This window comes from Lineus longissimus, chromosome 5 (assembly GCF_910592395.1).
Source record: "Lineus longissimus chromosome 5, tnLinLong1.2, whole genome shotgun sequence".
In the NCBI taxonomy this organism is placed as follows: domain Eukaryota; kingdom Metazoa; phylum Nemertea; class Pilidiophora; order Heteronemertea; family Lineidae; genus Lineus; species Lineus longissimus.
This window is the reverse complement of record NC_088312.1, coordinates 10,670,702-10,682,057: the sequence shown is the minus strand read 5'-3', so window position 1 is coordinate 10,682,057 and position 11,356 is coordinate 10,670,702. Positions and strand designations below refer to the sequence as shown.

The following is an 11,356-nucleotide window of genomic DNA, read 5'->3' as shown; positions in this document are numbered from 1 at the left end:
AATGATAAGATCAGATGTTTGAACTGTCCTTCACCTATACTCACCTCCCTGAACCTGATGGTGGTCAAATAGACACAGAATGTCATCAGATTGCCATTAGATAATCATCCGTATCAGCAGTTGATAATTCTACCATGTATGGCTCCAACAACTCCAGCGTTTGGTTGGGTTTCACCAATACGTTATTGATTACCTTCGTCACAAAACTTCATCTCGATCTAATCGGCGTTGTGTGTCTGTATCCTGCCCATCAACAAGGATACGTTTAACACTGACGCACAACGCCGTTTAATCGCATGTCAACTGATACTTTTAACAGAAACAGGCCAATTTTATAGTATTACTTTTGATTTAGTTGTAGTTAGTGAAGTCGGAGTCTTTCAATTGAAAGGCTCTTTTAGTAAAAAGGGCATTATTGCCAAGCTGTTGGCTGCCCAGTCACCTTCCAGCGTCATGCTATACGGGGTGATCCTATCGGAGTTGTCCCTGCAGCAGTAGACCGGTCCCATCCTCCAGGAGGTACAGAGTACTTTACGGAATCAACAAATGAATTGCTCCCGGCGTTGAGTTTATTCTTTCCTGCTAAAATAGAAAATAAGGACGCCTACAAAAGGCCATTCAAAAGGCCATAGCAAATCAAATTTAACAGAAGGCAATAATACATTGACATTGTAAAAATAAAAATGATAGGCTCTCTAATTAGATCTATCAAGTGAAAACGAAAACAACAATGAAAAGGAAAATTCACCTTAACTTAGACGTCGACTGCAGTTTACCCTTTGTATGAAGGATCATTGCGATGCAATCTTGGAAGCGCCAAACAACACAAAACGGGCGTCGGCGTATTAGGCGCACGGCATGCGGTCATGTGACTTCAACGTCACAATTATTGTCACGTTTGGGAAATAGTGTGTTTATAAAGGTTTCAAAGCATGAGATATCTTGCCATGATAGCCAGCACAACACTGAAGGGTAGGGAAGTCACATCATGATAGGCAGTGATTACGAACTCTCAGCAGGTAGGCCTTATTGTTTTTTGGTTTACATACTAATGTTATTTTCTATACAAGTCTTTGACAGTTCCCCCAAATCGTTTAAAAGTCTTTTTGGATAAGTATAATCATTCAGAGGACAAATGCGGCAAATACTGGATGCCATAAAATGATGCGGGTGACTCACATAGGAGGAAGGAACTAGGTTCTTCTTTCATGTTTTAACCAGCGTTATTATCATTATTAAATCAAATTACAAAGCGTTAAAAACTTTAAAGGGGTACGTCGTTCGGAACTTATATTTTACTGGTGGTCCAGGAAGATAAAAATGCAGTTATCCACATTGTGCAGTTATTATGAATTCCGAGGCGGATATTTGAAACTTGGTATTTGTCGTATGAAATCTAGAATGTACTGACGTAATTGGAAATTTAACAATTCAATAACGAATTTCAATTTTTTAGCGAACGGTGTACTATAGGCCTTCAATGATAGCTATCAAGCACCAAGTTTTCCCATCCTCGCGCAGTATAAATGATTCTGTCTTTACAACACTTGGTCACAATCAATCCTTTCCTCTTCCAGCAACGATGGCCAAGACAACCCCCATCGCCCTGACTGCACTGCTGTTAATCAGCGCTGCTTTACCCATCGCACGAGCAAACGGCTGGGCGAAAACATGTACCGAAGACGACGTAGAACGAGGGCCGGTCGGGGTATGCGGGCCTCATCTTTCCAGTATGTTAGGCACAATCTGCGTAAACGGTTACTACGCAGGCGATGCATTCATTAAAAAGCGATCAGGTAAGAGGAAATTTTTTATTTGTCAACATAGCGAACACAAAAAATAACAAGAACTTCATTCATTTTCTATAAAAAAATTGGTCATAATCCACTATATTCTTCGCAGATGGGACGAATGCCCGGCCATCCCGACTCTCACGCGTTTGCGTCACCACTATCGAGATCCACAAATCTGTATTTTTTTCTCTGTGGGTGAGTGATTTTTGCGGGTCAAGATGATGTTCGGCGGACATCTTTCAGCCAGTTTTCGAAAATCCCCCGAAACGCCGCCAACACGAACGCCGCGGTCCCATTGTTCGACCTCCCGATCACGATGTCGAACAATGGCGTTCTCGTTGGCGTTTCGGGGATTCGCGAAAACTCACCATTATCTCAGACAGACGTCCACAGACTGATATTCAGTGGATATTAAACAGATAGCGGTGACGGACCGCGGTTTTTTTTGTTTCGGGTTTTTTTGTTCAGTTTCTTTGCACCTTTTCCTACATTGTGTTGTCTTCATATCTGAAATTCTTTGCGACGTTCTTTTCGCTAATTGATTCTATGTCTTCGCGCACAACGTTTCATGGAACGGCCATACATATCATATACGTCCAAAAAATTGAGCGCGAAATTCCATTCGCACCAAATAATTATTGCCCTTTCTACATGGGCGGGAATTTGAAAAAATCGTTTCTTCAGCTAGCTTGAGTTAGGAATGAAAACAGAATTTTGAAAGTAGCGAACAGTTTCGAAAAATTATTCCCTTACCCGATAAAACAATAGATTAGACTAGCAAATTACCCATGGTGCAGGCATGTTGAGTTGGGATAGTTCAAGAACAACCAACTACTGGCCAACACCGCTATTACCCCTACCCTACCCCCCCCCCCCCCACCCCTGCTGGTGGGGAGCACTATTGACACCTAGTCTCCTGGACTGGTGGGTAGCCCTTTTGACGGTGACACCCCCTAACCCACCCAAAAAGTCCACTCTCCATAGTTATTTCCAGTGCGTGATCCTATCATATCAGCTTCTAACACTAATAGTAATAATGTTTTGAACAAAAAACCACAGGCAATCATGACTGAAAGGCTAACGTAAAACATCCCGATCCCCCCCCCCCCCCCCCCAGTTTCCAAGAAAGGCCCCATTGCAATTGCACTTTATGAAATACCCCAAACCATGTCCCTGAGTTTGGTGTTGGGAGTTGGGAGAATTGAGTGGTCAAAATTAAAACCCTTATTCTAACCCCCTAAAGTCCAAATATTGCATTTTCTTCCCGCAAACAACCTAGTGTAAGCAACAAACTTTCTATTGGTATGGAGTGTCACAGCCTAAGCATGGCCAATCTTCAGAAGGAGTGTGCACAAGAACCCCGGTCAATCAATAAGTTAATATCAGCTCCTTTTCTGGTGAATAAATCTCCAGTTGCCCTGTCGTCTATATACAAAAAAGAACTCAAATCATACCAGCATCAATTTTTTCCCGGAAGACGTTTTTGATTGCAGCACGCTTTGGTTCCGACACCAACATGATAACAAACACATCTTGACCCGCAATGTTTTGAGATCGCTAAATCACTCACCCAAGAGCTCGACAGTGGTGACGCAAACGCATGAGAGTCAGGATGTAACGGACAGCGCTTCGCCAAAGTAGTTAAACAGATTGAAATTTACCAACTACTATTTTAATTTGTAAAATAAATAATCTCTAAAACAGCTTCTATAAGAAAATTTTTCGTATATATTTTCATTGATTTAGTTCAGTTATAGTTTAACACTATGCATATTAAATGCGATAAAGTTACTAACCTTAACACCAATCAATAATCTGTCACCCAAGCTATTCTTCAAAAACAGCTCGCTCAAGACCACACAATCGCTCGTATCGTTGACGACGACGTACGCTGCGTCCTAATTAAGGACCATTGTGCTCATTTAAGTGAATTTCTGCAAGGGGTGTCAAAATCGGCTCCCCTGATCAATCGATTAGTTACTATCAGTTCCCTTATGAATTTCCAGTTGCCCTGTCGTCTGCATATCAAAAAAGAACTTAAATTAGCATCAATTTTTAAATGGGTAATGTACACCCATTTGAATTGTTATTGAACTCGGGCTGTAATAGACCACATATACATGTACTAGCAAATTACCCATGGTGCAGGCATGTTGAGTTGGGATAGTTCAAGAACAACCAACTACTGGCCAACACCGCTATTACCCCTACCCTACCCCCCCCCCCCACCCCTGCTGGTGGGGAGCACTATTGACACCTCCACCTTGTCAACATCCCCCTACCTAACCGACCTAGTCTCCTGGACTGGTGGGTAGCCCTTTTGACAGTGACACCCCCTAACCCACCCAAAAAGTCCACTCTCCATAGTTATTTCCAGTGCGTGATCCTATCATATCAGCTTCTAACACTAATAGTAATAATGTTTTGAACAAAAAACCACAGGCAATCATGACTGAAAGGCTAACGTAAAACATCCCGATCCCCCCCCCCCCCCCCCAGTTTCCAAGAAAGGCCCCATTGCAATTGCACTTTATGAAATACCCCAAACCATGTCCCTGAGTTTGGTGTTGGGAGTTGGGAGAATTGAGTGGTCAAAATTAAAACCCTTATTCTAACCCCCTAAAGTCAAAATATTGCATTTTTTTCCCGCAAACAACCTAGTGTAAGCAACAAACTTTCTATTGGTATGGAGTGTCACAGCCTAAGCATGGCCAATCTTCAGAAGGAGTGTGCACAAGAACCCCGGTCAATCAATAAGTTAATATCAGCTCCTTTTCTGGTGAATAAATCTCCAGTTGCCCTGTCGTCTATATACAAAAAAGAACTCAAATCATACCAGCATCAATTTTTCCCCAGAAGACGTTTTTGATTGCAGCACGCTTTGGTTCCGACACCAACATGATAACAAACACATCTTGACCCGCAATGTTTTGAGATCGCTAAATCACTCACCCAAGAGCTCGACAGTGGTGACGCAAACGTATGAGAGTCAGGATGTAACGGACAGCGCTTCGCCAAAGTAGTTAAACAGATTGAAATTTACCAACTACTATTTTAATTTGTAAAATAAATAATCTCTAAAACAGCTTCTATAAGAAAATTTTTCGTATATATTTTCATTGATTTAGTTCAGTTATAGTTTAACACTATGCATATTAAATGCGATAAAGTTACTAACCTTAACACCAATCAATAATCTGTCACCCAAGCTATTCTTCAAAAACAGCTCGCTCAAGACCACACAATCGCTCGTATCGTTGACGACGACGTACGCTGCGTCCTAATCAAGGACCATTGTGCTCATTTAAGTGAATTTCTGCAAGGGGTGTCAAAATCGGCTCCCCTGATCAATCGATAAGTTACTATCAGTTCCCTTATGAATTTCCAGTTGCCCTGTCGTCTGCATATTAAAAAAGAACTTAAATTAGCATCAATTTTTAAATGGGTAATGTACACCCATTTGAATTGTTATTGAACTCGGGCTGTAATAGACCACATATACATGTACTAGCAAATTACCCATGGTGCAGGCATGTTGAGTTGGGATAGTTCAAGAACAACCAACTACTGGCCAACACCGCTATTACCCCTACCCTACCCCCCCCCCCACCCCTGCTGGTGGGGAGCACTATTGACACCTCCACCTTGTCAACATCCCCCTACCTAACCGACCTAGTCTCCTGGACTGGTGGGTAGCCCTTTTGACAGTGACACCCCCTAACCCACCCAAAAAGTCCACTCTCCATAGTTATTTCCAGTGCGTGATCCTATCATATCAGCTTCTAACACTAATAGTAATAATGTTTTGAACAAAAAACCACAGGCAATCATGACTGAAAGGCTAACGTAAAACCCCCCGGTCCCCCCCCCCCCCCCAGTTTCCAAGAAAGGCCCCATTGCAATTGCACTTTATGAAATACCCCAAACCATGTCCCTGAGTTTGGTGTTGGGAGTTGGGAGAATTGAGTGGTTAAAATTAAAACCCTTATTCTAACCCCCTAAAGTCAAAATATTGCATTTTTTTCCCGCAAACAACCTAGTGTAACCAACAAACTTTCTATTGGTATGGAGTGTCACAGCCTAAGCATGGCCAATCTTCAGAAGGAGTGTGCACAAGAAACGGTCTTCTCTCTTATAATATAGACGAAAGGGTGTACTTCCCCTTTAAATCGATACGGATACGACATACGGGAGCGTTTGTTTTATTTGCCAAAACTCACTGTTACCAACCTTTCCGAAATCATTGCCTCTTCGATCCGTGATTCATGCATCACCCGCAGGTCAAATGCTCTATTATGCACAGGCAAAGTACATTCATAGACAATTACATACATGAAGCCGACAGCAGACGTTAATCTTGGGTGTAAACAGAACTTATTGAGCACTCTAACTCTTGGGGTTGATGTAACAGAAAGCAGCTCTTGGCTCTTATATAAATCCACTGAGACACTTTTGCACAAGTTGCTAATGACTAGTTCCAGTAATCTGCAATCATTGGCAGAGCCTTCCGCATCGACCACAATGTCAATATTTGCTATCCCATTGCAAAGCAGCTCCCCTACTTGCTCTATAAATGGGAAATGTGTGCCAGTGTCCAGGAAAGGTTTGAATGTGCTTCTTTTCACCACGCCACGTTCTCTTCCATGAAAATAATCTCTGAACAGAAAAATTACCCCCTCTTTCTTTCAGCCTTGGTACGTCAAGTTTTGTCAAGATTCAGCACACACTTTTCTAATTACGGAAAGCGCATCAACTCGAAAGATAGTTATTTTCTAACCACAGACAATTTCTTCTAATTATAGCAGACACATCTGAGGCAGAAGAAACTGAAGAACGCATAGTACCCTTCATATCCACGGACAGGGCAAAGACGTACTTGAAGAGCAAGCGATGGGGCGGTGAAGGCTGGTCAGGCATCGTCTGCGAATGTTGCTATAACCGATGCACTTACACGGAACTGCAACAGTACTGCAATCAGCCTTCATCAAAGAGATCTGCGTCGCCGTCTTCCGTGAAAAATTCAGTACTTTACTCGAATCCTCAGCTTGCAATAAAAAATCCTGCGAGGGTTCTTAATAAGCATTGGCTGGCGCTGGGCAAGCGAATTATTGGGATGCTAACCGGAAGTTCACGGACAGGCACAAAAGGACCGCAGAACAATTAAAAAACTGATCAATGCTGGAAATCTCGTCGTCAGATGACTTCGCGCGCCACTGTCTTCGCTAAAACACCATTTGCGTTTTAGTTGACATGAGGTCCTTCCTCCCAAGCTTTTGAAGCCCTTTTGCTTCGAGGATGAAATACGTATTGTTGTTAAACTCGCTGGTGTCTAAACATGGAGTTCTGTGGCCACTTTTCCATTTACGGAACCTGAATCACAATTCAAAATGGCGTGGCTATGATAGAACTGGAGAGTGATCGCTACCCACTTCTGCTTAGCGTTTTGCCCGGTAATTTGCACTCTGTCTGTACATGCGCTGCCACTGGAAACGGATGCATCTCTCCTCCGCGGTAGATGACGATATCATTAACTTTTATTGGGCATAGACTTCATGTTATATGTGCAAGTGTGAGAGGCTATATGCGTAATCCTTGAGACAATCACTCCGCTCCATTGTGAACTGAAGTGCGCCAGTTTGCCACTGAGAGAACGAAGAACAATCTCGATATCATAAAATCGAAATTGATTGTAAACTTTACGAGAATCGCATCGCGTTTGACTTCTTTGTTATTTATTGAATCTATTCATTATTTCAACAACTCCTTGATAGGAGAATGATCACCCGAACTGCTATCGTGTCTGTTTGTATAAATACATGCATGTATGTGGTCAGGTGAAACTTGGAAGTTATTTAGATTTCGCCACCTTTGACTTTTGCCGCGCATGGTGTCTTCACACGAGACCTGCATTACTTTCATCGGCCATTTTGATTTATTGGCCGACTTCTTTTTTTATTCATCTATTTTATTTATTTATTCATCATTTTAACAACTCCTTGATAGGAGAATGATGACCCAAACTGCTATCGTATCTGCCTGTAATATGTGGTGAGGTGGAACTTGGAAGTTATTAAGATTTCGCCATCTTTGACTTTTGTCGCGCATGTGTCTTCACACGAGGCCCTGCATTACTTTCATTGGCCGTTTTGATTTGGCACTGAGAGTTGGCAACCGTCGTGTTTTGTACATAGGCTGTATCAGACCTGTGATATCCTCTTTAATATGGCGTGAAATGTTATTACAATGTGGCTCGAAACGAAGTACAATGTATTCGTTGTATCTGTATCTTGTGTTACGTATTTGTGAATAACATCATCAGTATATCGACGATGGAAGAAGGCATTCATTACGAAATGTTTGCCTTTTTTCACCAACCAACACCGAAATCAGCAAAACAAGCGTAAACAAAGATAAGTCAGCCAACAGATACTGCACAACACTGGTGACGTTCTTCACAAAATTAATATGGAGGCCAAGTAAATACCTGGCCACGTGTGATCGCTGTGAACACTGTCGGCGCCGAAGGGCTCGCTTTCATAATTATTTGGTGCGTGATCGCTGTGAAAACTGTCGGCGCCGAAGGGCTCGCTTTCATAACTATTTGGTGCGTGGTCGCCGTGAAAACTGTCGGCGCCGAAGGGCTCGCTTTCATAATTATTTGGTGCGTGATCGCTGTGAAAATTGTCGGCGCCGAAGGGCTCGCTTTCATAATTATTTGGTGCGCGATTTGAATCTGAACTTGTTCTGATTGCCACTAAAGGGCTAGGATATTTATAGCAAAAACGGCAGTTTTGCTGAAACCGTTTATTTATCATATACGTCGTTGTAACCATCAGTCTCTCTACCCTCTTCCAGCGCTGAATCTATAAAAAGAATCAATGCCGACTAATAAAATTGCCCATATATGCTCAAGTCCTGTTTTTCTTTAAAAACTTTAGAGATATCGCTTTTGACCCCCTGGCGAAGATGAGAATGAGATCGGACCGACATTTTGATATTTGAGGTCAACGATGTCCTTTTTCCAGCCACTTTACTTGTACACTCAAAGCATGTGTAGTGCAAGTGGGGTCATACCTATGTTTCCCGGTACCTATATGTCCCGGTACCTATGTGTCCCGGTACCTATATGTCCCGGTACCTATGTGTCCCGGTACCTATATGTCCCGGTACCTATGTGTCCCGGTACCGATGTGTCCCGGTCAGTACAAGAAACGCGATTTTAGGATTTAATAGGCCTATTGTCATGACATCCTCGGCACCAGTGGTTTTCGATATGCTTCGGCTCTTTGCTATTTGTAAGGACGAAGGGGTATCAAAAAGATATAGTTGTGATAGTCGGCGTCATAAGTTAGTGTCCATAAGAAAAAAAAAACGGCCCCCGCCCTGACCCAAAAACATCAAAGGGCCTCAAGGAACAAAACCAAATTCACTTGACTTCCAAATCTCTCATAGACCTACCTTGAAATTGTGTTGGGTCCAAAATTAGATTGAGGAAAAACCATTGTTTTTATTCAAGTAACCAAAAAGGCCAGTCAAATTTACTTATGAGGCCGACTATCATGACTTTATCATGACTATCGGCCTAATCCTAAAATCGCATTTTTACTGCCCGGGACGTGACCGGGAGACATAGGTACTGGGAAACATAGGTACCGGGACACATAGGTACCGGGAAACATGGGTACTGGGACATATAGGTATGGACCCGTGCAAGTTCATGTTAATAGGCAAGTCCTATCAAGAATGGACTTGTCTTTATCTATTGTTGGTCTTACATTGTTCCATGTGTATAAATGTATGTTTTGATGTTCCAATAAATTTGTTATTATTTGGTGTTGACAATTTACATAAGCATATCGGTCTTCTGTTTTAAAAATTTCACATTCGTGCAGCTCCTGCCTATGGTCCTTTTTCAAATCGATGAACAAAATCGTTAGCAACTAGAACACTTTCAAAACAGAACTAATGAAGTCGTATATTCCACGTCCTAGACCGCCGCAAACATGGAGTGCGACCTCATCATTGCCACCACTCCAAGCGGCTTGGATGTTGTCTGTCTGGAGACTATTAACTGGGCCTGCTGTAAGATATTCTTTTTCAAGTTAAAATCGCAGAAGTGCATCTTTTGACCGGTCATCATTCCTGCAAAGATCCTCGTTGACCTATCAAGCAATTTCGTTCCACTTTGTCCATATAACCAGAGTCTTTCTCTGGGCATTGGCGGTCTTTCCTTTTAGCCGTGGAGGAATGGAAGATTAGCTTTGGCTGTACGGCGACCATGATTTTGGCCAGAAAATCTAAGAAAATGCACGGCCAAAACCTGGCTGTACGCAAAGCACTCGTACCATTTCGAAACCAGTGAAACAGGTGAAGAGCGATGCCGATTTATCAACGGTGTGGGACAATCTCTCTTCTGTGGAAGAAGGGATACCGACGCCAAACGCCTGCCAGATCGGCATAGCGAGGAGAGGAGTTTAGAGGGACTCACAGTTTCCATGATGACAGTATTTTGATTACCAGACGACGATATTGAAAGGAACTCAGTAAATTAGCTGTTAGTTCATATTCCATTCTGAACAGTCTCCCCTCATGTTTGTGTAACGGAGTCGGGGTCGGCGGATTGGATCCAAGGCTTGAGGGTCAAGATGTTCATATTCTTGTATATATACAGTTTAGAACCCTTTTGAAATACCACGTTGGCGGGATAATCAGGTGATAGAATAGTCAGATTAAAGGGAGAGTATATATGGTCGGGTCGGAATACTATGAATTTGTAACGACGTGATTTCGTTCGTATTTCAGGAAGGCGGGGGGGGCACCGGCGGTGTCACAAATACCCTGATGACGTGTGAAGCATAAAAAATGGACAATTTAAATGACCTTTCGCTGACATTTAATCTGATTAGTTCCATTTTGCCAATTTCAAAACAATGACATGGAGAAATATTCTTATTTTAAAGAACTCTCTGAACAATGCTGATAATGAGACCTAAAATGGAAAGGTCAAAACTTAATGGGACTATTTTAGTCGAGCGAGATGTCACTGTAACTTGACGCTAGTCATTAACATTTCGAGTAATCAGCATATCATATTTCTAGTGAGGGAGGCCGGACAGCAAGTACTCAGGGACTGTCACAAAACTAGCCTTGCAGCCAACAGGGTGATTAATTTTTCATTCCAGAAGTGAAAATTATCTCAAATGCAACTAAACTACCATCCTGACGTAACCAGTGATTTTTGATATACTCCCCCTCTCGATATTTCAAACGAGGTAGGAGTATAGCAAAAAACTAATCTCAGGATGCTAAACTACTTGCAAGTTGTTAATTTCACAGTTATGTGAACAAAACATAACAGGCAAGAGCGAAAGTTCAAACAAAATCTATGAAGTCAATGATTTTTTTAAGAAGTGAAACTGAACCAGATATTGGCAATGCCGTCCCCCTTGTGAAAATACACTTCATCACTGCCTTCTAAGTACTTTTGAGATGGTCCCTCATTGTTACCACCTGGATGAGGCGAGGTGTAACATGACACAGTGTCACCCTGAAAAATTGTCCTA

At 42.2% G+C, this 11,356-nt stretch overlaps 1 protein-coding gene across 1 annotated transcript; it reads left to right on the top strand.

Moving 5' to 3' along the window:
- Positions 1-953: 953 nt before the first annotated feature.
- Positions 954-9,647, top strand: LOC135488269 (con-Ins Im2-like). Its single transcript, XM_064772809.1, has 3 exons — positions 954-1,019; positions 1,578-1,796; positions 6,596-9,647. The coding sequence occupies exons 1-3, from the start codon at positions 989-991 to the stop codon at positions 6,955-6,957; spliced, it is 612 nt and encodes a 203-aa protein (XP_064628879.1). The 5' UTR covers positions 954-988; the 3' UTR covers positions 6,958-9,647.
- Positions 9,648-11,356: the final 1,709 nt, after the last annotated feature.

What these genes read in the sequence shown, in the direction of transcription:
- LOC135488269 (XM_064772809.1), top strand. Translation starts at nt 989, where the DNA reads ATGATAGGCAGTGATTACGAACTCTCAGCAG. An exon ending in TGATTACGAACTCTCAGCAG is followed by an intron (nt 1,020 to 1,577) that starts GTAGGCCTTATT and finishes TTCCTCTTCCAG; the next exon opens with CAACGATGGCCAAGACAACC. An exon ending in ATTCATTAAAAAGCGATCAG is followed by an intron (nt 1,797 to 6,595) that starts GTAAGAGGAAAT and finishes TTCTAATTATAG; the next exon opens with CAGACACATCTGAGGCAGAA.